Source organism: Halichoerus grypus, chromosome 12 (assembly GCF_964656455.1).
Source record: "Halichoerus grypus chromosome 12, mHalGry1.hap1.1, whole genome shotgun sequence".
Classification (NCBI taxonomy): domain Eukaryota; kingdom Metazoa; phylum Chordata; class Mammalia; order Carnivora; family Phocidae; genus Halichoerus; species Halichoerus grypus.
In genome coordinates this window covers 54,435,432-54,461,914 of record NC_135723.1, presented here as the reverse complement: position 1 = coordinate 54,461,914, position 26,483 = coordinate 54,435,432, and the positions used below count along the sequence as shown (strand labels likewise).

General features: G+C 41.8%; 1 protein-coding gene across 3 annotated transcripts in view; it reads left to right on the top strand.

The window, feature by feature from the left end:
• The window catches only part of RAPGEF5 (Rap guanine nucleotide exchange factor 5), a 225,194-nt gene that overhangs the window by 190,351 nt on the left and 8,360 nt on the right, over window positions 1-26,483 (top strand). For all 3 annotated transcript variants that reach the window (XM_078059361.1, XM_078059362.1, XM_078059363.1), the window contains 8 exons: window positions 1,132-1,281; window positions 5,085-5,182; window positions 8,408-8,530; window positions 10,167-10,345; window positions 15,312-15,402; window positions 17,547-17,597; window positions 18,438-18,525; window positions 23,995-24,059. In XM_078059361.1, the coding sequence (XP_077915487.1) occupies window positions 1,132-1,281; window positions 5,085-5,182; window positions 8,408-8,530; window positions 10,167-10,345; window positions 15,312-15,402; window positions 17,547-17,597; window positions 18,438-18,525; window positions 23,995-24,059 (845 nt within the window). The remainder of the gene's footprint in view (window positions 1-1,131; window positions 1,282-5,084; window positions 5,183-8,407; window positions 8,531-10,166; window positions 10,346-15,311; window positions 15,403-17,546; window positions 17,598-18,437; window positions 18,526-23,994; window positions 24,060-26,483) is intronic.

Sequence of the window (26,483 nt, the reverse complement as noted above, 5' to 3'; positions counted from 1 at the left end):
TGGAAGCAAAAAAGCTTTTTTTGCCTCTCCCGTGTCTGTTGACAACATATAAAACAACTATTTGTGAGATGCTAGTGTTTTAGTGACGTACCAATCCAAGCCAAGATCAAAATATCGTCAATGCCTTCCGGTGGCGTGTTTACTTTGAGGTTCCTACACCTAAACTCATAGTTGTTTTTTTTTTTTTGCTCATTTGCCTTTCTGTAGGAACCATCCTGAGTTTCTTTTTGTGGGGCCATTTAAATTGCATGTAAGGTTTTTTTAGGAACTGCACTCCCCCTTTGTTTTTTATTTTTTGCAATATGGCAGAGAAGAATATCTAATTGTATTATCTTTTTGAAAGAAGCTAGTATTTTATAATTCAAAGTAGCTGCTGTAAGAAACAAATAATGTATCAGTTATCTCCACTGCTATTAAACAGTTTCTACTCTCAAGTCATAAAGAAAATTTTTTCCAGGACCCCAAGTCACCCTGATAGTGATGATGTCCCAGTAATAATTATTTGCACTGCAGACAATAAAAAAGGAAACTTAAAGGGCTAGAAATGTGACTTCTATTTGGAAACCACATTCACCCCATCTTGATCAGGGACATCATTATTAAATGATCAAGACACCTGAACACAGAAAGCATGGCAAACTGACAGATTTTTTAGATAAGCTTATGAGAGCTCTAATAGCAACTGTGACTGTCCAGAAATGGAGTGTTAAATAAAAATTTATGAGTGAGATATCTTAATATAGTGCTTTGGGAAATCTCAGTAACCCTCAAAGAAGGAACTCAGAGCTATAGTTCTTGTAACCACCCCCCCCCCCCCCCCGTGCCGTGGTCAGGCCATCTCCACCATGAGCGCATGCTTCCATGACGTGGGTCTCTCATTAGTTTGGGAAGCCTAAATCCTCGGCATGCTCATTCACCAGCTTTATAACGTTACGTCTGTATCTCAGGTGTGGGCAGGCACCAATTTCTATATGGATGTCCTCAGGCACCCATGTGCAGACATAAATATGTAAATCGAGTTGTGTAGGTTTTATACTGACGAGAATAGGAAAGTGGATGCCTTTATTTGGAAAAGTCTGTACCTCATGACTGCAGTTCTCTATTGACTAACAATTCTTGTGTTGTGTGCAGTTTTTTGCCACGTGTACGTAACGGAGCACTCCTATGTCAGTGTGAAGGCAAAAGTTTCCAGTACAGCGCATGAGATCCTGAAAGTTGTGGCAGAAAAGATCCAACATGCGGAAGAGGATCTGGCTCTGGTGGCCGTCACCTTCTCTGGGGGTAAACTGTTTTCTGTCCTGGAGTATTAATCTTTCTCTGGATCTCCCTGAAAGAAGGAGAGTCGACATTTTTATAGGGTAAACGTGTGGCTTGTCCCTTCTGGGCCCGCAGCTGGATGACCACAGTAACAATAAGAAGCTGCCTAGCGGAGGCGTTTCCATGACAACAGCCGGATACTGTTGGATCCTGAATTTCCTCCCCAAGAATTGAATAAAGGGCCATGCCAGTGTTTTGAAATATATTATAAAGCTTTTCATATTTTATACTCTAGATAAGTCTTCTATTTTCATATTTAAATTAACTTGGGAAATTGCTAAAGGATGAAATTACTTGAGGAAGGAAAAAGAAAGACAGCCTTGAACTAGTCATATTGCTGGCTGACAGTTTAATACTTAAAAAGACTCCCCGTTGAAGGAAATAAAAATTCCAATAAGCTGAAAGCTCACAGGCAGTGTTCGTTCAGGTGGACGTGGGGAGTGAGGTCTGGTTATAGCTTTTCCTTCTGCTGGGCCTTATTTATCCTCGGAGAATGGTTTATTGTCTGTTTTGAATAAGATCACACAGATTACAAGCTGACACTATTGATCTATGTGACCTGAACAGACCCCTTCGTTTTCACTGGGGCCTGTCAGATCTCAATGTTGCTGGCCTCCTTTTTGGCTTACAATCTTTATTTAATATCTCATTAACCCTGAGAAAAATACAAAGAAAGTGACTTAGCATCAGTAGTTGAAAAACGGGAGTGCTATGTGAACTAATCAAGCAGAGATGGGGCAAGAGGGAGGGGGGAGAGCCGATACCCAGCGTTCCTGTTTATTCTTTGTTATCATGCTAGGGGAAGGAGGAGAAGATGAGAATTTAACTTGGTGTTAAAGCATTTCTGTGACAGAATCTTCTATTGCTTTGTTACTCAGAAGCAGGTAAATGGTCCTATAAGCTAGCGGATTGCATAAGCAAAGCGTATAGCCCTTCTCCCTGGGCCTAATGAGAGTCTCTCCTCCCTCTCACAGGGCCCTAATTGTGCATCCCATCAAAACATTATCTAGAGAAAAAGAGCAAAAGTGGGAGAAACATCTGGGCTACATGAATTTTAATCAGAGAGTGTTGAATTTTTAATAAAATATTTCAGACATTCCAGATAGATAAGATAAACGTATTTTAATTTTAAGTGACCAAAAATATTAAATGATTCTAAACAATATTACGCTTCATCAAAACCAACATTTGCCTCTCAAGAAAGTACCATGACGGTAAGTAGTCATCGGGTCCCCATTCTGGAGGAGGAAGGACCCTGAGTGAACTTGGTAGCACGACTGAGACCTCTCTCCCTTGGGGCTGACTCAGAGTCAGCCCAGGGCCACACGTGAATCTGGAAAGTAATGAGTAGCTCTTTTACTACCCAATATCTATTTGATGGCCATGAAATACCATTTTTACACTCTATTAAATTAGATTCATCAGGGAGGCCAATGTCGTTCTAATGTGTATAGACTCATTGCTAATCTTCTCTAGAAATACCAGCTTATCTCCTGAATTATCCCACAGATTTGGAAATGTGCCATCATTTCCCATCAATTAGTACTTTGGTCTGTTAAGAACCTTTCCGCCCGTAGCTTCATATCCTCCAAACAATAATGCTTTATGAAGAAAAAGGAGAAAAACAGTGTTTAATGTATTCCTTGCTCTATTACCTAATTTTTAGTAAATAATGTTTTAGATACTACTTCAAAATGAAATGACAGTGAGATCTACTCTTATTTTCTTTTTGTCAAAAAAAGTTTGAAAATGTTGCAAATGTTGTAGGTTTTGTGGATTTTTCTAAAAGGACTGGGGCTGTTATCCTCATGGCTTTCAGTAGGTTTCTAGCTTTATACCCTGAGTAGGTATAATGTATGTAGTAACAGAAACCTACCTGCCTAGTTTTTCAGAGCTTAAAATTCTATGAGCTTTTATCTTTTAGAGTTTAGTGACAAACCTGAAAATAAGACAAAAAATATTTCCCAGAAAATGGAAAAGTTACTGTCAGAAAGCCATGGCATTTTATTCTGTAGCAAGGGCAGAATGGCTCTCATAAATTCCGATGTAAGGTGAACATAGGCACACACAAGGCTGCAAGAAATTGAAGCTAGAGAAAGAGGGAGGAGAGATGGAAGAACTTCAGAGCCCAGCCATGTGGGATCATTTACCACACACGTCAATGGCCTGACACGGAAGTGCTATTGATCTTTATAATGCTGGGCCATAAAGAATATATTGGATTATCATTTGTGTACTTGGTATTAAGCAGAAATGTTCAAAACAAAATTTGGTCTTTGAACTGATTAAGTTATCTAGAAAAAGATACATGGAATATAGTGTTCCCCAACCATGCTGGGTAACTAAAAGGCTGACTTAGAAGCTGATCATTTACAGTGCAATAAACTTGAGGATTAGTTTAGTCAATTCCCATCTGTAATTTGTAGTTAAGAGGAGGACATTTTTCTACAAAGAAGGCTATTGTGTTATAAGAGAGCTCCAACGGTGGTAGAAAAATGGCTGAGGGACAGGAATAATTTGTAATAAGGGAAAGAGAAGAATACGTGAAAAATACTTGGCTTTTCCAGTAGTCAAGAAATTTAAAATAAACAGAGAATCTATTTTTGGTTTTAGCTAAATAGCAAACTTACCACAAGGAATGATCAGTATTGGTCAGTGTAAGAATTTGAAAGCAATTTGGCAGTTTGTATCAAAAACTTCAAAAAATATTCATTCCCCTTTGACCTAGTAATTCCATTTCTGAGAATCTATTTTTAAAAATCATCTATGAGCAGCCAACGATTTATGCATAAGGATGCTGACTTCAGCAGTATATATTATGGCTGCTATAATAATAGATCCCATTTATCGAGCCCCTCTTATGTGCCAGACCCCGTGCTAGTATTTATATATATCTCGCCATCTAATTGATATGACAAAAACATTGGAAACTATTAAATTGGTCAACAATAGAGGAAAGATTACATGATGGTGTAATGGACTGTTATGTAACCAATTAAACATGACATACATAATTAATTTTGACAAGTGGATAAGTGCTTAATAAAATCAGAATATAAAACCATATATGGAATAACTGCAAATGTATATGTATGTACCCATACTAATTATGAATGCATATGTGTAAATAATTGCAATTATATGTATGCGTGGATGTTGTTTATACACATTCACATCAAGATCAGAACAAAAACATACCCAAATGTTACCAACATTACCATCCTATGGTTATCTTAGAGTGATGAGATTATTATTTTTTTTTTTAAGATTTTATTTATTTATTTATTTGACAGAGAGCAAGAGTGAGAGAGAGAGAGTGAGAGAGAGAGAACGCAAGCAGGGGGAGCAAAAGGCAGAGAGAGAAGCAGGCTCCCCACTGAGCAAGGAGCCCGACGTGGGCCTCAATCTCAGGACCCTGGGATCATGACCTGAGTCAAAGGCAGACACTTAATGGACTGAGCCACCCAGGCATCCCCGAGTGATGGGATTATGAGTGATTTTTACTTTCTTTCCTAAACTGTGTTCTAAAAAAATGACTAAATATTATAAGAAGGAATTGCAAAAGGCTTCCACTTTATGGATATTGAGCAGTGATGTCCATGGTCCCATTGGTGCCATTGAACACAGTTTGCGGAACTGAATTAAATCTGCATTCTATGTACATTTAAATATTTTTCTTTGGCAATTCTCACTCTTTAGATATACTGTGTATGCCTACTACTGTTCTTGTGTTTCTAATTACTGTTTGTTTTTTTTTTTAAATAAAGAGAAGCATGAACTTCAGCCAAATGACTTGGCCATCTCCAAATCCCTGGAAGCATCAGGTCGGATATATGTCTACAGAAAAGACCTAGCTGACACTTTGGTAAGGACTTTTAGCCTTTACTTGAAACACAAACAGCAGACTAAAGTCGTATTTTTGTATGTTTTATAATGAATGTTAGAGAAACACATTGAACTACTTCCTCCTCTGGCCAGTAATATACTTGGCAAACAACACCACCTTTGCAAATCAAAGACAGGTACACCTTGAGGAATCCTAAGCCTTTCCTGAGTCAAACCCTGCTTCCCTCTGGGCCTCTGAAACAAGGGATAGGAGAGAAGTAACCCCCCCCCCCCATTAATCTTAATTCCCTTCCTTCTTTTTTGATGGATATGAGGAGATCAGGCTGAGAAATGTACCCTGTGCAAATTTAGGGGAAAGAGACTGTATTGTTTTGGTCTATTTGGCACACTTTGAGTGTACCATTCCCTGGAAGAAAGGGTCAATTATCAGCCTTCCCCTGTAAGATAGGCTCATAACAATGGTACATGGGATGCCGGTGAGGAGTAAGAGTTGGAAGAAATGTAGAACCCATGCTGTAAGTTATTTTCATTTCAAATGTAAGAACATTTACACCTAAGCAGATGATTTGTCGTTCTTACTTTCCTAAAAACCTCAGCCTTGTGATTGCTTTCTGCATAGTAGGATCAGGCCTCAGACCCATCACCCATAAAGAGCAGGCTCTGCCAGACGGTGATAGTATCATCTAGAGACATGGTCCTAGTCTACTTCACGGAGCCATCACTGACTGGGATGGTTTTTTCTAGGCGACTCCTGTTGTATTTATAATTGAGGGATGTATATACCACATGGGTTAACCAAAACTGCTTATAATAAAAATATTTTATGTAAAATTATCTTCAAGTATCAACCTACCAGAATACTAATCATTGTCATTTTTGGCACTTACTACCAGACAGTTAGGTGCTGGGTAGTTTACATACAGTATCTCATTTAATATTCCCAGTGACCCTGTGAAGTTCAGAGAGGCGGAGTCCCTTACTCTAGCTTCCTGCAGCCAAGTAAGGGAAAGTGCTAGGATTCCAGGCCAATATTTGCTTCTGAAGCTCTAACATACCTTTCATTTGTATATGATGAGGGAGCAAAGCAGAGGGAAACTTTTGTCTTACTTGGACCTCTCTGCTTCGGAGTGTCCTTCAGCAGGTCACAGGTCCTGTGTCTGTGCATGATGTAATTCCATCAGGGAACCATGATGAACAGGATGCACAGCATCCTTGAGTAAACAGTGAGACTGGCTTAACTTTAACCCTCCCTATGAAGGAGGACGATCTACCCTCTGGCTTCTGTGGAGCTCCTGGATGATGGTGGAAACTCACACTCTTGTCCTCCATGCCCTCCTTCCTCGTACGACCCATAGACTTCCTGGTAGTTCCAGAGCTCTCCTTCCACCATCTGGGGCCAGCTTCAGAAGAGTAGAAGGCAGGCCTAAGCAATGTCCTAGTGGAATAAACGGGTGCTCTGAAGTATGTTCCCAGATAAGCCAGTTGCCATCCTGCCCTCAAACGTTTCCAACTCTGCATCCTGCCTGAGATTCCCCTGTTGGAATCATAGCTTTCAGTGTTTTATCTCCAAAAGATTTCAGTTGAAATGGAATATTCTAAGGGCAGGATAGATAACATGCGGAACCACTAGCACCCACTCCACTTACATATAGATGAGTTACTCTTCTCAGAAGGTGGGAATTAGAGCCCTGAATGAATGGGTTAGAGAAATAGGAAGTGTTTGTTGGAGAGGGCCGTAGACAGCCTTGGACAACCAGAGGGCAGTACCAGGGCAAAGGGTGCATTTAGGGAGAAAAAGCAGGAGGGATAAAAAGCCAAGTGAAAATATCCTTACATCTCCAAATTAGTATGCAGAGATTTATGTTACTTCCCAGCTCTTGGCTCTCCCTCTGAACGCCTGCAGTGTAGCATGGCATCTATCTGGTTCCAAACTAATCAGGCCATGAGAAACGTGGGCTTTCCCCTACTCAGTATTTGCACACGCATTCTTTCAGTCCACCCTCATTGAGCTCCCCACTGTGTCCCACTCTGGGCTACAGGGACAATTTGTACTTTGACCTGCACTGAAAAGAATCAAGTCTGTGGAGAAGCTGTGGGGAGGCCTTTTGCCTTTTTTTTTTTTTTTCTCCTTCAAATTAGGAAACCTTTTCATAACAATAAAACTTGTAAAATGCAAATAGTTTTGCAGTTTTAAAATAGGAATTAATATTCGGAACCTGAAATATTCTCTTCATCCTGGCATGTCATTTATTTTTGCAAAGTCCCATCTTTTTTTCCAAGTCATTAATAATTTTAACATCACTAACTACTCAAATCCAACCCCTCAATGGGAGAATTTTTTTTTTTTAAATAAACTCTAAGCCCAATGTGGGGCTCAAACTCACAACCCCAATATCATGTGCTTTACGGACTAAGCCAGCCAGATGCCCCTGGAGAATTTGTACTTTAATTAGAAAATATCAAATATTTTTTTTTAAATACCAAATAATTTTTAACAAATTTAACAGTGACAAAATATTTAAAGTTTTGGTGACATTTAATAATTCCATGCCAGATTTTAAGGAAATGCTATTACCAGACTCATACCTATTTGTGTAGGTAAAGCCACAGATACTTAAAATAATCATCCGCCGTGGGGTATAAATGAAGTAACTTATTTTTTATTTCTTGTTTAAATTTTTTTTCACTTTCCACAGGCATTTTAATAAAATTTGTAAATGTGTGTCTGGGATGAGGCTTGTTAAACGTATTTCCTGCAAAAGCCATGTCTGTCTTTATTGAAGTGCACCATGACATTTCTTTTGTTTGTTTTTATACTGACCTGCTGGCACATTAATTCTTACCAGAAGCCAAAGTGATTTCAGGGCTTTCGCTTTCATTACGCTGTCTGCTGGGGCAGTGTTTTATAATCAGATTTGTGGATGCGTGCATGTGCGCGCGGGCGTGTGTGTGTGTGTGTGTGTGTGTGTGCGCGCGCGTGTGTGTGTGTGTGTGTGTGTGTGTCTGGGGGGAGGGGCAGGCTAACTCAGTGAAGTATCATTGATCACATTCTGCCGTTTCCAAGGCTGTTTCCCAAATTGGTTGTAACTCACCAAAGATGAACAGACCAGGGAAAATATTAAGTGCACTCAGACAAGATTACTTTCCTAATCTGGGCTTCTAGTGGCTTTTCTGTGGCCAGACAGTTCAGCGCCAAACATTTGGGAATTACTGAGGATCCTTCTGCTTCTGTCTGTCGGTTTAGAACCCATTTGCAGAAAATGAGGAATCACAGCAAAGGTCGATAAGGATTTTGGGAATGAACACTTGGGATCTTGCTCTGGAATTAATGAACTTTGATTGGAGTCTCTTCAATTCGATTCACGAGGTAAGTAAGGAGTGAAAAGATAAAAAATGCTAGTGCTATTTTAACTTTGCATTCTTTTTGAAGAGTATTTGTATGTGACTCAGTTTTAAGAAGATCCATCATCCGGTGATATAGTTATGCTTAGGATGCCATAGCCCAAAAGATTTTTGGGGACTTGAAATACATTGAAAGACTGACCCAAACCTAGGAAAATCAGAATACATGATCATGCTTTATATGTTCCTAATATAATCATATGTGTAGTATAAAAATGCTGTATTTTTATACGTGTGAATACTTAATATTTGCGTGTTTATGAAGCTCTAATGAAACTGAAGAGCCATTTTACATTTGACAACTTTGATATTGATTCTTTTATTTTTTCCATAAAGTTCACGGTAGCGATACAAGAATCATATTTATGCACATACCAGCATACACATAGAGTCATTCTTTCCCTCAAGAACATTCTATACATTTAGACTATGCTGCAAGACTTAAAGTACTTTCTTGAAACTTTGGAGATATATTTCAAATTTTTAAGTTCATCAACCCTCCCTTTGAAGACAGCTTAAACATTTATAAGATAATAGATTAGGGACAAAATACTACTGACAACTAAGGAATAAATGTAGCCAGCGGAAAGGCTCACAGGAGTCAGGAGATGAAAAATGAGACAGCTCTTTGCAACCATATGTTGCGTTTGCTTTGCCATGTAGGGAAATTTTTCATTACAAAACAGCCTTTCCTTCTGAAGAAACTCATGCCCAACTTGGGGGCTTGAGCTTCGCTTTCATTTTGGAATGTCTTTTAAATGTCCTCATTAAAAAAATGCCAACGTTATCATCTAAATTTAAGCAAGTAGTGAACTCCTTCAAGCTAAATGATTTGTGTCTTTGGAAATGTTAGTAAGAGTAGGATGTGTCCTGCTTGTGCTGCTCTCTCAGTGGGAGCAGGGGAGAGTGCGCACACCCCTTCATTTAAAAACAAATCTCTTCTGTTGCTCTGCATATGATCAGTCTATATAAATAGTCACTCGTCTTGCTCAATTTTGTAAATTTTGGACCTAGCCCTAATCTCACTCTCTTTCTGTTTATGATTTTACTGTATCTTTTATCCGTGGTTCTCAAAGAGTGGGTAGCCAGACAGCATCAGCAGCACCACCTGGGAACTTGTTATAAATGCAGGTTTGGGGCCCCACCACAGACCTACTGAATGAGAAAATGTGGGCGATGGGGCCCAGCGAGCTGTAACAGGCCTCTAGGTGATCCTGATTCACACTAAAATTTGAGAGCCCTTGTCGAAAGAATCTCCCTATACTAGTGACAATCATTTCTACTTGTTTTTGCCGGTATAACAAGTTCAGGAAGTTTGGATTTGATTCAGCCTGTGATTTAAACTTTAGAACTTCTTAGGTTTTCGTGTAAAACTGTATCATCTGCACATTCTAAAATAAGATTTTCCTGAGGATTCTAGGTGAACATTATTTAATAAGGCATCTCTAAAACTGCATTGTTTCAAATTGAATCTATTGTTCTATTCTCATGACACATTATGAGAGTGGCGAACTGAGGCAGCTCTTAAAAATGGACTGACTTTTGTATCAGCTTGTCTCTGTGCTAAAAATAAATGCTGGTGTGAATCCATCTTCTTGCAGCAAGAGCTGATCTACTTCACCTTCAGCCGACAAGGCAGTGGGGAGCACACCGCAAACCTCAGCCTTCTGCTGCAGAGATGCAATGAAGTCCAGCTCTGGGTGGCCACGGAGATCCTGCTCTGCAGCCAGCTGGGCAAGCGAGTGCAGCTGGTGAAAAAATTCATCAAAATCGCTGCACAGTGAGTTCCTGGCGGTGAAAAGGGCAATTCCTCTCGTCTCCTTGAGAGAGTACACTTTTTCCCCTTGTGATGATAAGAAGGGTTAGAAGGTAAAAGTAGAATACTGAGTTAAGTGACCAAATGATTGAAAAGGTCTGTGCTTGAATATTTATGTCTTTGCATTTGAAGTGCTTATACTTTAAAGTCAATGCCAAAATACCAATGCCAAAATACTCCAGCCCCCTGCTCCGTGCTGCAGGACGGTTAAGCAGCCAGCGCCCACGTGCTCTGTCCCGCAGCTGAACTACAGTGTGGCCAGCGAGCTACAGCAGGCTGGGAAAACCGGGAAGATGACATGGGAGGGGAGAATCACTGCAAATCAGGTGCACTCTAGGATTCTGTTCTTGGCTGCTTGATGCCCACAGTGTGGACTTTGCAAATTCCTCAGCAGGCCCAGCCCAGGCTGGTCCCACCTGAACTCGGAGCCTCCCCCACTGGGTGCACGCCATGCTACAGCCCCTCTGAATGGCTGGCTGTCCCACGCACGCCATCCTCCAGGCCTGGACGCGGCGTTGTTGGCTCTGCTGAAATGACCACTTCCACCTTGCAAATTGCTGTCATTCTTTAAGACCAAGGTCAAAGGTTGCTTCCTTCCTGAAGCCATCTCTGACTTTCAGATGCAGGGTGAACTACTCCCTGCTCCCACTCTCCCTCACACACGTGCTTTTTCCCTTTTAACTTTTTTATTATATTTATTAAACTTCTCTGTTTATATAGAATCCCTTCACTTGGCTGTGTTAGCCTCCAGAGGACAGGGGCCATTACTAATCAAACATTGACTAATCAAACCTGATATGCCTGATGCAGAACTTGGTAAATAGCAGTGACTCAGTAAAGGTTAGTTGAATGACATTTTAGTAACTTGCTGAGAGCATCTCTTAAAATACCAGATTAGTATCCTGAGACTGCTCTTCGGACAGCCTCCCGACAGAAGTAGGCAGCGTGAATGAGAATCTTTCCCAGTTGCTTCTATTTCCCATTTTATTTCTCCTTTGTCTTCCAGAATAGCTTTTACATCAAACAGTTTTGGAGTATACAGCAGTGTAATATGTTCAGGAACTGTGTATTGATCACTCATTACTTGTACAGATCCTTGCAAGGGAACCATGCACTTCCATTGGGAAACCAGACTGACCCTACACCCAATCCATGCCTTTGAGGAGTTTGCAACCTGCTGAAGGGGACACTTTGATAACTCAGATGGCTAATGTGCAAAATAGAACAGGGGGTGCCTTATTCTGAGATCAGATTCTGCTGGGGCTTTGGAGAGGGGAAGCTCGTATGCCAACGATGTGGAAAAGGAGGATTCGCAAACAAGTAGCATTCAAGGCTGTGTTTGAATTCTGGGGGGAACTGGACAGATAAGAATTCCGAAGTGCTTACTCTCCATGGAGGTGAAACTCACTGGAGGAGGGAGGCAGAGAGGTTCAGTGGAGGCAGACAGCATATGGTCAGGGACAGGAACCTCATCCACTTTCACCAGAATGGAGTGTTATTTATACAGAAATTGTGGGAGATTAATCTGCAAAGGAAGATAAAACCAAATTGTGAAGGATGTTGAATTTCAGATCGAAGAGTTTGGGCTGAATTGAGAAGACAGGGGTTCATTGCAATTTTTGTGCAGGAGACTGACACGATCAGAGCTGTCCCTCAGGAAGGTTGATCTGAAGGTAGCACATAGACTGAACTATAGGCAAAGAGACCCCCCAAAAGTAGGGTATCTTGTTTACCTAGCAAGAGATAATAGAAGTACCCAACCTGGTGTTTGGTGTGACTGGGAATGGAAGGAGAGAGATACAACAGATATTCCTAAATTTTGGACAGTTTTTATGGTGAATATTCCTTTTTATTTGGCCAGTGCATTCCAAATGGCCTGTGAAATTCGTAAAGGTGAGGCTCTTTTGGATCAAAAGCTTTCTTATAAATGCCAGTTATTTGGAGAAATGGGACATTAATGTCCCAAGGAGTAAAATGACACCACACAGCTTAGTTCCAGTATAAGATTATATCTATCCTCAGGGAAATGAAATATATTCACATCTTCTCCATATGGCCCCATGCTCTTGAATTATTTACTGTACTGGTCTCTCTATCCCTAGCCCATGGAATAGAATGCCAACAGAAACATAAAGTTAAATTCCTCATAATCACACTAGTAGGAATAACCAAGGGAAAACAGTAATTTCCATGATCATGAAGTGTCTCCCCTGCCTAAGGCATCTATTTGCATATTCATGTTTCCCTTCCTTCTCGCCCTCCCCATCCCCCACCTCTGTGGATTGAGTGGAGTTTATACCCTCACACAGACAAAGGAATGTTTGCTAAACTGGAATGTTTCAGTGTCAGTTTGTTCTTATTGTGGAATGAACGAACCTTGGTAACAAAGGATTCCAGACCAGATTGGTATCCAGTATTTGTACTGTATCAATTTGTCTTCTAGAGAAAGCGTTTTTTTTCTTTTTATAGGTTCAGACGTTAGTTATATGTGCTTTTTTTTTTTTATTGTAAGTATAACTACAAAAGAGATCTGAGCCAGGAAAATTGTTGATGGGAGCTAAAAGATAAAAAGATGAGAATTCTATCTGAGATTCCAGACAGATAAATGATGCCCAATAAAAAGAGGAGTAATAAACCTTTTTATAATGAATAATAATAAAACCATTTCCCCAAAAAGTCTTGTTTTCAACTCCAGCAAATGCTCTCCGAAAGGCTTGCTGTATCCTGGGTATTTGGGTGACGGGCAGAATATAAAAATGAAATGGATATATCCTCTAGCTGTGAGGAACCTAAAGTCTAGTGAGGAATCACAGGACCGTGGGCTTCCATCATGTAGTAAGTGGGAGGACCTGGGAGTCAGAGAGAGCCTCCCACAGAGGGGCCTGTGGCCCAGGGGTGGGACAGTTCTCCCAACCACAGGAACCTCTCCACAGAGGAACCTCAAATCAGCACACCAAGCCATGGAGCTGCCTCACGTCTGTTCTGGCTGGTGTGAACTTTCCAGGGGGGTGATGAGACAGAAAGGGAAGCAGAGGCCAAGTATGGATGCCTTTGATCACCGATAATTTACAAAAACAGGTGGATTTCTAAATCATTGACCCAGAGGCATCTTTATGTGTTCATTCATGGAATATACCAGCAGCGTCCACCCAGGAGAAAGTTGGTAGAAACCAGATGAAGGGGCCAGTTAGACTGAGTTTTGGGTCCTCTCACCGACCCCAGAGCTGCAGGCAGGGCCAGACACCGGGCAAGGAAGACTCTGAGAGGCACAGCCCATGCCCATGGAGGCTCCGCAGTGAGGGGCCTGCAGGACGGTGTCTACCCCAGATACTTCGGACCCTAGCTATGGAGGCAGCAGTGTCTTTCCACATTCCACTGTTATGGGGACGGAACTTCCCACATGCTCCCTGGTGGGACCTGGTCTGCCCTGGAGCCCAGGCCCAGCTGTACTTGGGCAGTATGCAGCCCCCAACTGACCCTGGGAGCAGCCGCTTAGGGAGGACCTGCCAGGCACAGCCAGCTCTGTGTGTTACTCCGGAAGCAGCCCCATCCATTCTCCTGGCTCTGAACTAGATACTTTCATACACAGCCTGTGTCGCCGGAAAGCCGTACCGTTTCGGGGGACGGTTTTTAGTATGTGTCGAGAACCTTTAACGTCAAGATAGCTTTTGACCAATCATGTTATGAATGACTGAATGTCTCACTTAATTAAAGGAACTATAAATCCAGTTAAAAAGTTTTATGCACAAAGATACTCATTGTAGCATTCTGTATTGAATTGAATTGAGAATAAGCTAAATGTTAACAATAGGGGAATAAGTAAACAGATCATGAAATGTTTTTGATGAAGTTATATAGCCATTCATGATGATAGTGAAGAATTAATAATACACGCTATAACACAGTGTAATTGAAAAAGCAGGACTTGGAGTTACACATACACTGTCCCCAAGTTCCATATGAGCCCCTGGTGGAGATGCGGTGGAAAAGAGGGGGCATCTGGGACAAGCTGGTACTTTTTATGCCCCGGCTTACTGTTGAGCACTTTCGTATTTCTTCATATTTATCAAGTTAGAGTAATTTCTTAATTTTAAAAACTTTGCTTGGAGAAGTGGTTTTTTAAAATGCCCCAGATGAAGGAGTGTCTGGAACCCACAGGCTGTCCTGGCTGACCTGGGAGACCAAGCTTCCTCTGCAGGCTTTGAAAATGAGTGGAATTTTGACCAATTAGGTTGAAGGGCATGATTGACGTTATGCAGAACAGATAAGCTTACAGAGTGAATGGAGCTCAATGTGATTTTATTTTGCACTTTATTTCCGCCTTTTTTTCTCTAAATGAGAAACATGGGACAGTATCCCCACAATACATGCCATATTTTACATAGATACATAATACAGTAGCTATATGGTTGATAGCAAAGAAAATGTGCCTGAATGTCATGGCAGGGGGAGCTTGGGCTGGTGAGGGGTGAGGTGAGAGGGGCTTGTCTGTCAAAACATAACGACAGCATCCTGAATACAGAGATGGGACAAGAGAGCTGTTATAATGAGAGTATGCTACATATAAAGAAACGTGAATTCAAGAGTTTTCAGTTGAAATCGTAAGTGCATTATCCAAAATAGATTTTTTTAAAGGAGGAATCTTTTGAAGTGTCCAGAGGGTGTCTGGAGCACAGATCTTTTCCTAGAGGTAAGAATGAGCTGGAGTGTTTGGAATCTGTCACCTGTGTGAGGAACGGTGGAGGGGACACCACCTACCCCCCCCCACACACACAGGGGCACTCAGTGTGTGTTGGTCTTGGAGCAGAGTTTCATTGCTGCCCTGGACTTTGAACTCTGTGGCCTAGGAGAGTCTTTTCAGCTTTATCTTTTGTGGTCATCTGGCAAAAGGATGTTGCTCCAAGTACCTTGTGCTTTCTTTATTCCGTAGCTGCAAAGCCCAGAGAAACCTGAATTCTTTCTTTGCTATTGTGATGGGTCTCAACACTGCTTCTGTCAGCCGGCTGTCGCAGACCTGGGAGGTGAGCCTTGGGGGTCCATGTGGAAAGGGGAGGGGTGTTAGAGATAAATAAAACTGAACGGGAAATGTTCCAGTGAAAGGCCTTTCTATAAAATAAATCGATTTAGATGGTTTAAATAAGTACTACGAGGGAAAAAAAAAGTTAAAAATGAATGTGTCAGGTTGGACTATTTTGATCAAATGGTCTTCAAAATGGTTCTATTATTTATATAAAATACATGAAATATATATTATATATATTTTCATATACATAACATATATATATATGAAGGAGATAAAAACTGTAAAATGCTCCACAGGTAGAATTTTTTTTCTGCTCTGCTGCCATGATTGTGTGGTTCCAGCCCCATGTTGGTCCTTTCAAAAGTGGTAACGTGTCGGGAAGCAGATTTGCTGAGATGCTAGTGAATGTAAGCTTCCAGGCCTCTCTCTTGCAGGGCCCCCCTGGCAGTGTGTTCACGTGGATGATGTATACCTTTGTAAAATTTGCAGAAGTAAAGTAATTTTGTATTCTTTTTTTCAACGAGGGCCCACAAAGTGTTAAGTTTCAGGCCTCCCAAGTCTGGGTTCTCTCTGTGTCCCTGTTGCATGATGGGGTCTACCTGGGTTCTCAGATGGAGAGGCCCACTCAAGTTAACCCAAGCTCTGGGACATGGACTCTAAGGGCATATGTGGGAAGAGCTGAAACCAGGGCATCCCTGAGTGTGGCCAGACACAGATAGAGGGCTCTGGCCTCCCCCCCTGGCCCCATCACCTTCTTTCTTTGGGCTTTTGTTTGTTTCTCTCTGTTCCCTGTTGACTGGCTACCTTGTTGCGTGTACCATTTCTCTCCCTCCGCCTTTCTCTTTCACCATCAAGGCTGCTCCCTGATGGCCCTGACCTGCGTGTGGCTCATGCACTCTCCTTAGCTTCTCTCCAGTCCCCTCAGCTTCAGCTCCTGTCACTACTCCGTTCTGTATATGGTTCCCAGTTCTCACTCCTGCAAGATAGGCCAACTATTGTTTTTCTTACATGAGATGTCAGCACAGGGCTCTGAGCATCTTAGGGATTCACTTTCTTTGCATCAGGGGCCATTCTCCATTGGAATGCATGGTGGTGACCTGAGGTCAGGGTCAGTTCTCCTTAGAGGAGTGCAAAAGAAAAGAAACGAAAGGCTTGCCTGCCCTGGTTAAGCAAACAAGACCTGCGCATGCATCATAAGATGAAAGGAGGTGGACAACCATTGCCACAATCCATCAGAGCAGGGGGAAACCAATGGCCAGCAAGGGTCAGAGGAGAGTGGAATTTGAATTAAACCTGGAAAGAAGGCTTGAGGTGCAGAAATTGAGAGGAGAAAGAATTCAATTCAACTCAAACAGCATGCATTTCATGGGCATGTGGATGGCCTACTATGTGCAGGGCTCTGCATCCGTGCCATGGCTGATCCATGATGGGCCGGACCAATTAGAACAGAGTGTGTGGTAATGGAGGAGGTCCAGAACCAATTCCCGTTGGACCCCAGGAGGGCAAGTGGAGACTCACCCCAAACCACCCAGCTGGAAAGGGGCAGCATGGGAATTCAAATTCAGATTGACTGACTACTAGGGAGGGCCTGAGTTTCTACCCTCTGTGACTTCCCATGCCACCGGCTGGTGTAGGGGATCTTTGCAGTTCAGCAGTCCTACCCGTTGGCGTGCAGGCTTCGTCAGTTAGGGTTTTTATGGCCTTTCACCATTTAGCCCTCTGCTGTGAAATGCAGTTATATCATTTAAGCAAAAAAAATGCCAGCCAGTATTACTATTTCCCACTCAGCAAGACTCTGTGAGAAGTCGAGAGCATTCGCCAAAAGTGGGATATGGAACTGAAATCCCAGTTTGTATTGAAAAATCACCAGTGTGTGGAATGTCTAACCAGCTAGATCCCTGAGTCATGTGGCCGTTACTTATTTTAAACTGTTTTTAGCAACACTCCAAGGGAATGTCACATTAAGGAATGATGAAGATTGCATAGTGAGAAGCAATCGGAGTAGAATCAAATGATAGAGGTGTTTGTGGTCAGAAGCGTGACACATGGAAGCTCAGCTTAATAAACTTTCCCCCCTTGGTGCCTCTGAAAGTAAGACTTCTTTGACCTTTTCTTCTTTGTATTTTGTTTGTTTGATTTTAGAAAATCCCTGGGAAGTTTAAGAAACTTTTCTCTGAACTTGAAAGTTTAACAGTAAGTAGTGAGCCAAACGGGACTTACTCTTCAAATCAATTGATAGCGCCGAATTTCTTTCCAGATTGCAGTGGCTAGCACCCACACTTCACCCTGTCTGACTACACTAGACCACTAGTCTTGGTCACTTAGTACATTAGACTAGATCACTCGTACATTAAACTATAGCTTTCCTTTTTATGGAGGAAAGAAGTTGGCAGTTAATGCTTCTTCCTCTCCATGGAGAAAGGTAGTGAGAATGGTCCTTTTGACATGATTTCCAGAATGCAGATTTTTAAGTATATAGTCCATTTCAAATGTCTACAAAATTAATTGGTATAAATGGAATGTGCAGTCAATATCTTATGCATGATTCTTTTCTCCTTTTTCTCCTTTCTACCATTTCTTAGGTTTAGATTTTTTTAAATGTCTAGGTGCTTTTCAGAACACAATGAAACAGTGTTCTCTTATTTTCTGTGTATTGTCCGTGCATTATGAGGGAGGTTTTTCTTTGCAGTGTACCTACAAAAGACTTTGGGGTTAACTCGTGATAGAAATTATGCAGAGGAAACTGTACTTAAAGAACCTGTTTGAGGAAAATAATAGGGCAATCAAAAGGTGCCTCCCTTTTGCAGTCATTTCCCATTATTGTAAACTAATAAGTTGACTTTTATTCATTGCCTACATTTCCTGCCCTAATTTAGTGAGTTTATTCTCCTAGGAAACCTTTATCTACTTTGTTCTGAGAAAGAACCTCTCGATATCTACATCATGTTCAAATTGTATAGCAAAAGTGGATTTAGAATTGTTTCTATAGCACATTGATTTTTCTTTCTCTTTATAATCTGCTTGGTTTGGCAGGATCCTTCCTTGAATCACAAAGCCTACAGAGATGCATTCAAAAAGATGAAACCACCCAAAATCCCATTCATGCCCCTGCTGCTTAAAGGTAACAATTTTCTATCTTTTATGCTGTCCAATTCCATCTGCAGAAATGTATCACCGTAACTGTACAGGGCTAAAAAAAAAGAGAGAGAGAGACTTGGTGTATTTCTTTAGAGTAATTTTGACATTCAAACCTAACCACATTTGCTTGCTGTCGGTGTTCAAATGCTCCGTTATATCTGAGGTAGCTGAAATACTTAATTGTGTTTGAGAGATACCAAAGCATTTTCACCTGATTCACAGAACTTGGCACTGGAAACTTGTGTTTTTAGTTTGCTCTGCTTCGAAGTGCAGTCTTATTTTCTTGGAGTTGACCCTCCACTTAATTCAACTAAGAAGAGGGCTGAGAGAAAGAACCCAAACAGATCATGCTCTGCGTTTGCAGCTTATATTTCCAAGAGCTAATTTACCAGGCTGCTGGTGTGTGAGAGACATACCTATGGTCAACCCCAGGAATATAGTTTATGAAAATTATTGGTGGAGAATGTACTGTGTTTCCAGGAGTGGCATCCATTTGGGAAAGTATGTAACGGCTGCAAGCTGGTCCACTGACTTCTCTTCTGTAGAGCACCAAATAATTTATCCCGAAACATGTTAGTTAGATTTGCTAATGAGATCTCAGTGGTCTCTTTCAAACCAAGGGGGTTCATTATAAGGAAGTTCTTTTGAGTCTGGCCTGTGCTAACATTCAGTATATAGCCTACCTATGTGCTTTCCAGGAAAAAGGGATTTGGTCATTTTTCTTGGCCATATTTTGATTCTTTCCAAGGGATTTTATAGGAAGACTTTTTTATATAGCCTCCGCCCTTCAGAGGCTTGTAATTTCTGCTGGGTCTGGCCCCAATAACTGGACTCATAAATGTGATTCTGGAAATGAGCTGCCCGGGAACTAGTTTGCTGGATGGCAGGGCCATTCTCCTCCCAGCCCACCCCGCCCCCATCGCTACCCCACCCCCATCGCTACCCCCACTGGCAATGATGCTGATATTCTCTCCTTGGCTTCTCCCTAGAACAACTTGAGCTTGCAGAATTACCGAGTTGCTGTGATCCCGGCAGCCTCTCATCCATTCTGCATCTAGTATAAAGCAAGAATCTTCCTGAAACAATACTCTATTAACACCACTGAGGCATGCAGATGGTTCATGCAAGCTGAAAAGATTCTGCTAAATGTAAATGGATGGGATAGGGAGAGATTGTAATGCCAAAATAACAATTTAAAAGTTTATTCAGGCTTCTGATTTTTATTTGCAAAATAAAACAACATCCTCAACTGGAGAGTGGGGGTGGCAGGTGGGAAGTAACACTAGAATCTTTTAGACACAAATAGGAAACATAGGAAATGAAGACAGATCTGGGAAAGGAATTGATTTTAAGCAGAAAAAATTTTGAAAGAAAACTTTTAAGGTAATGAGAAATTAGTTGACAATGTCCCTTTAGCTTAATTAGATATGAGCAGTGCTTTTTGCTGTACATTTGTGATCTTCCCCAAAAAATATTTAATGCAGTCAAGTGTCTCACACATCTTAGCTTGGATGCAATTTTCTGCTTTACTGAGTTTATCTAGACCTCTTTGTTGGCAGCAAAACAAATTTCCTTTTTTTCTACTGAAAATACATTCACTCTAGTAAATTAAACATTATTTCTTTTTTCGTTAGAAGCTTTCTTGAGTTTAAATAAGCACTTAGTTTTCCTTTTTAAATATTTTGTCATTATAAAAATAAACACCATTAGCACTTTATATTGTATTTAAAATTATTGTTTTTGTCTGAAATAATCTCCAAAGGAATATCTGGTGAAAATTTAAAATATGTATGTATCATGCCTGAAACAAAACATTTTGGAAAAAATAAACAGCATTAATTTTGGGGTTTTTTAATTGCAAAATTTTTTTAAAGTTGCGATAAACTACTTTAGAACAACGAACGTTTTAGTGAAAACTCGCCCCTCTCCCCCTTGTGCCTCCCACTTTGGGTTACTGTTAGTTAGAGAAAAAGGACCAAATTGAACTCTTTGGGTGTTAAGAAGGATTAGGACTCCCATGTTTCATTTTTGTGAGCCGGTCAGTTCTCAGTAAGCGTAAGTAAGATTATCAAGTGAGTTCTTAACCTGAGGATCCTTCCAGCATCAGTTTTTCTGTTTCCCAGTTGAATTTTTGCCTTTTGATTTTGTTTCCCCCCTACTGTGGTGTGGAATCCGTTCAGAAAGCAGATGAATGGAAAACCCTAAATAAGTGTAGGGAAAAGGATCCAGCTGAGCTAAAGTCAGAAGCAGCGGAACAGTCTGTACCATGCAGTGTTTTTGAAGATGGTAGTCCTTCCCAACAAGTGAATATCAACAGGTGTGTAAAGATGAACCGAGGTCCTCTGGTGGGTTGTGTGTGTATCTCAGAGCCAAGATGATTACCGCAGATTTGCAGGGGCATTTAAATAAAAGGAATATTAGGGTGCTTGTATATTTCTTCCTCCTCTTTTACTTGCCATCTCCAAATGGAGTCGTTTCATCCAGTGGTTCTATTATATGAAGTGTTTGGAGAGTGTTCAGGTGTCTCCAGATGAACAGTGCTCATATCACACACTCAGCCTGGTGGGTACCCTGAACTGCTTCATAGCCCAGGGCTTAAGTTCTGAGATCCCGGGTTTCTCCCTCTCTTTCTTTCTTTGTCTCTTTTTTCTTTTTTCTTTTCTTTTCTTTTCTTTTCTTTTCTTTTCTTTTCTCTTCTCTTCTTTTCTTTTCTTTCTCCCCCCCACTCCCTCCCTTCCTTCCTTCCTTCCATTTATTGGTTTATCTCTCTCACACCTTCCTCTTCACACACCTGCCATTCACCTGCATCAAAGCCTTCAGCCCCTTGAGCCCCTTTTGGGTGGCAGCCCCTTCCAGCCTCTCTCTCCTTCCCATCTGGCCTTAAGCACCTTCCCTGATCTATTCTCATGCCAGCATCAGCTGACCTCCAAGCCCCTGAGGGTTGGGGTTAAGTGAGGCCGCCCAAGAAGAGAAGAGACCTCAGGCTGGAGAGAAGAGAGGGAGCCACCAGGGAAACTTGAAAAATTGCAGACACACTCCATGTGCCATAAATCTGGCAAGGCGACTATGACGGGTTGTAAGACATGCCCAGGTCTATTCAGCTTGAGCTCCCAGAGAGACACAGTGGTGAGAGGAACCAGGCTCCCTGGGTTTGAATCCTGGCTGGGACAGGGGGAGCTGTGATCGTGGGCCAGCTTCGTGTTCTTTGGCCGACAATTTCTTCACATTCTGCCCTGCTAGGGCTATACCTTACAGTCTTTTGTTAATGCTGTGTCTGATGCTGTTAATAAAGATGAGTGCCATTATTGCCGTGACCCCTCATCATTATCCATGGGAACACAGGGAGAGGATGACAATGATGTAACACAGGGGAAATGGACCAAGGGACTCAGAGATGGCGTTTGTAACCTGAGGTGTCAGGGAGTTAAGGGAGACTAGGCTTTTAGGTGGTGTGTGGTGTGTGATGTAGATAGAGTGCACAGAGTGCTATTTGCCACACAAAAAAAGGTAAGAGCTAACTGGGTCGACTACTCTCTTTCTAAGATTTTTTAAAAAGATTTATTTTAGAGAGAGAGTGTGCACAAGTTGGGGGAGGGGCAGCGGGAGAGAGAGAATCCTGAAGCAGACTACATATACCCTGGGCAGGGAGCCCGATGTGGGGCTCCATCTCAGCACCCTGAGATCATGACCTCAGCTGAAACCAAGTCTGCTACTTAACCAACTGAGCCACCCAGGCACCCCAAGGGTTTTTTTTATTTTTTAAGTAATCTTTACACACAACGTGGGGCTCAAACTTAAAACGCTGAGGTGTCAGGAGTTGCATGCCCTTCTGACTGAGGCAGCCAGGTGCCCCAGGACTACTCTCTCCTAAATATGGTGTCACAGAATGAAAGCTTGTAGTTCTTTTCTGAAAGCAAAGTCATGAAAGATTATAAAATAACCAGAGAGTTTGTCAGATGATCATGTAATTGTGAATTGTTTTCCTGTTAGAACATCAGTTTAAAAGAAGGGGGGGAAATCTTAGGAAAACTTTGCAGTCAATACTGGAAGCTGTAAGGAATGCCTTGAGGAAAGGTTTGTTATTAGGGTATCCTGTAACTATGTAACTCGTGTCGCCCCCTGGTGGGCTGTCAAAGCTCAGCGGCCAAATGCATTCGAGGCAGGTTTCTTCCAGAGCACCTGGCTCATAATTGCCCCATAGGGACCAGAATGAAAAGTCTTGATTAGATACAAATGCTTTCCCTTTCTATTTATAGGAATCTAAACCTGTTCTTTTCCCTCTTTTATGTCAGGTTACTTTAACAAGATAATTTTCATTCGGTTTGCTCTCCATGTTTGTGATCTAACATGATTATTTGCAGGCTCTTTTAACTGTAATATATTTCTTACTTTGATTCTTGTCTTTGAGGATTCCCTTAGTGCTCAGTCATTGACCCTCTGAACTGAGTTTTTATGAGTCATCCACTCATTGAGCTTCAGCTGCTATCTTTATTTTAACTAATTGCCAAATCCCTTTCTCTTGAGGAGGCACTTCCTGGGGGTTTTTTTTTTGCAACCAAAAGGAGATTTTCGCTTGAATATCTTCTGCCACTTTAAATGCAGTGAGGCTCAAACCAAATGTAACTTTCCCTTCCTCTGAAAATATACCTTCATCCTACTTTCCTTATGTTCTTTTCGTCAGTGATTCTTTTTTGCATCCATCAAGGAGGGCCAGAAACTTTGCCATTTTCTAACCTGTCCCTTTCCTCACTTCTGATACACAATCAGGCACTGGCTTTTGGACCCAAAAATCTAAATTGAAACATCTAGGGCGCCTGGGTGGCTCAGTTGGTTAAGCATCTGCCTTCGGCTCAGGTCATGATCCCGGGGTCCTGGGATCAAGTCCCACGTTGTCGGGCTCCCTGCTCTGCAGGGAGTCTGCTTCTCCCTCTGCCCCTACCCCCCTCATTCTCTCAGTCTCTCTCTCTTGCTCTCACACTCTCTCAAATAAATAAATAAAATCTTTAAAAAAAAAAAAAGAAACATCTAAATCTAGATCTTCTAACATTTTAGGTAAAGCAGGCCCCATACACTTTGCCAGGAATTGTTAAAAAGCAAACACATAGATATTAAAATTCTTTTGTTTCTGGTTATTTAGTTCTCTTCTGCTCAATATTCTGGCCTAAAAACATAGTGGACTGGTTAAGTTATATTGGTTAAGTTGAAGTCAAGCACTTCACCGTAAGTACAAAATATATCATTGCATTTATGTTATCTTCCCACACAGACACATAAATTATGCCTTTTCACATCAAATACCATACAGATTCAATTTCAATTTGCCTTGTCAAATTATGGAATAATGCATAATGTTTAAGAAAAATTAATAAGTTACACTGCATCTAGACCTTCTTAGCCCTGACTCATGATCCATTCCTAACAGCACATATATCTTTTTGTTTTTAATTTTCAGATGTAACATTTATTCATGAAGGAAATAAAACATTTTTGGATAATCTTGTCAATTTTGAAAAACTGGTATGTAAATTTCATTATTTCTCCCTTTTCCCCCCTATAAGGAAAGTGTATGCTTTTCTTTCTTGCTCCAAGAAACAAATGGTTTAAGTATTTTTCTCCTTTGAATGCATCGAGGTTTCCAGGGGCTTATCTGCCACATGTTATGCATTGTCACTAAAATGCATTCCAGTTAGAAATAGGGGTGCTAGCAAGGTTTTGAGAACCAAATATGAAAATCTGTTTTTTAGGTTTGAAAATGGAACTTCATTATGTTCACATCAGAGGTCGAGGGTGTGTTACTGAGCCAGAAATAAAACTGTAAGGTTCTGTCAGAAGGAATTCACACTCGGGAGGCTAAGCTCAACTGCTTGAAAGGCATCGCTCTGTGTCTTAGTGTGCACTGCTTCCGGGGCTCAGGAGAAAGCTTTTGGGGAGGTGTGTTCATCTCCAGTGCTCCCCACTCAGATATGAAGGTGGAATTTGTAGGGTGTGTATGTGTGTGTGAGGGCAAGTACCGCGCCTCTGTCAGCCCATGGACAGCGTGCCTCTGTGGAGACAGCAGCTCTAGCATAGGGCTCTCCCTGCTCACCAGTGAAAGGTCCTCAGTCAGTTCCTCCTTAGACATTACCGGAAGGCCTCTTCCTGAATTATTTCTAGGACCTTCCCAGGTTTTTTTCTCATGTAGTGGGCTCCTCCTCGCCTTTCAGACTGGCCTGGGACAGAGGACGGGTTGCCTGCAAGAACTGAGCCAAGTGTTAAGTCGGAGGGCTCCAAAGAGGCCCAGTTGACGACAAGGATGGGTCTGTCTGATAAATGAACCTTAGTATCATAGATGAGACTGTCCTTCGTAGAGATGATACCAGTGACTGTCCAGAGATCCTGACCTTCGAGTGACTTTTTCAGCAATGATAGTGGGTTTGTGTGAACTCTTTTAGGAACTGACCCTCGGATCCCTGTGAACGAGGTCAGGCCTGTGACAGCAGGTTGAGGAAGGCAGGGGTTGTAGACCATGACCAAAGAGCAGTCCAAGTTGATGAGCCCAGGCGAGGTTTGGCGTCTGACCTTTGCCTCATAAGCGCCCTACTCTTACCATCAGGTTCACTCACCACACAGAGGGTGAGGCGGCAGAGAACCCCTGTGCAACTTAAAAACCCAAATTCCTAGAATCTGGGAGACAGACATCTTGGAATATCTTGTCATAGCTCCATTTTAATCACTGGAGGATGATAGATTTGTGCCCTTTTTTTTTTTAAGATTTGTTTATTTGATGGGGCGCCTGGGTGGCTCAGACGTTAAGCATCCGCCTTTGGCTCAGGCCATGATCCCAGGGTCCTGGGATCGAGCCCCGCATCGGGCTCCCTGCTCCGCGGGAAGCCTGCTTCTCCCTCTGCTTCTGCCTGCCACTCCCCATTCCTGTACTCTCTCTCTCTCTGTCAAATAAATAAAATTTAAAAAAGAAAAGAGAGAGAGACAGCAGATTCTGTAATATTGGGGAGTTCCTGGTCCTCAAAGTAAATGGCACTTAAGATGTAGCCCGCCTCATGCTGACCCCCTCCTTGCACAGAGAAAACAGGGTGAATTCACATTTTTTCGAAGGACAGAAATCTATTTTACATTATACACAGCCCTGTGTTCTACTTGCATGCTGGGGAAGGAAACTGAATTTCCTAATGGAGTCAATATTTTGAAGGAATGTTTCTTAGCAAGGAACAGCGTATCGCTTAAGCAAAAACAGGATCATCTTTCACAATAATGAACCAATAGAACCTAACTGAATTAACTGGTGAGAAGCCAATTCCTCATGATGGATATTAGCTTAAGCCAGCTAGCAAATAATTCAGTGTATTCTCTCTATCTGGCTGAAACAGGCCAACCCATTAAGTCCAACGACGCGAAGGCCCAGAAGTGCGCATTGGGTCTAATGAGACGTCTGTCGTGCCCTCTGCTGTCTCAGCAGCTCTAACCGTTTCAGCCCTGAGGTATTAAATAACGAAGAAACAGACGTTTTTCTATTTTTCTTCTCAACTCCTCCATGTCAAGAGCGTCATCCTTTACCAGAACTTCCTCCTCCTCCTCTTCCTCCTTCCTGCTTCAAGAAAGCCAAAGATGAGGACCAGGACTCGGGTTTCACTGCGGCGCTCGGTACTCAGCCTTGCATCCGCCCACGCTCCTGTGAGCCACACGAATGGCACGCGATAGAAATCAGTGTGACGCCATAGCTTAGAATGAGAGACCTGCCCTGGGAATAGCGGTCAAATTTGGGGAAGGAAACGTAACAATACATTCACAGACATGAGTCACGTCTCATTTCCTTTACAAAGGCAGCCTGAGCTACTGCTCTAATCACTGTCCTATTTAACTTTCCACTATTGAGTAGAAATAAATTAGAAATACAGTGGAGAACAATTTAATAAGTAGGTCACGTTCAAACAAAGTTTCTATAGT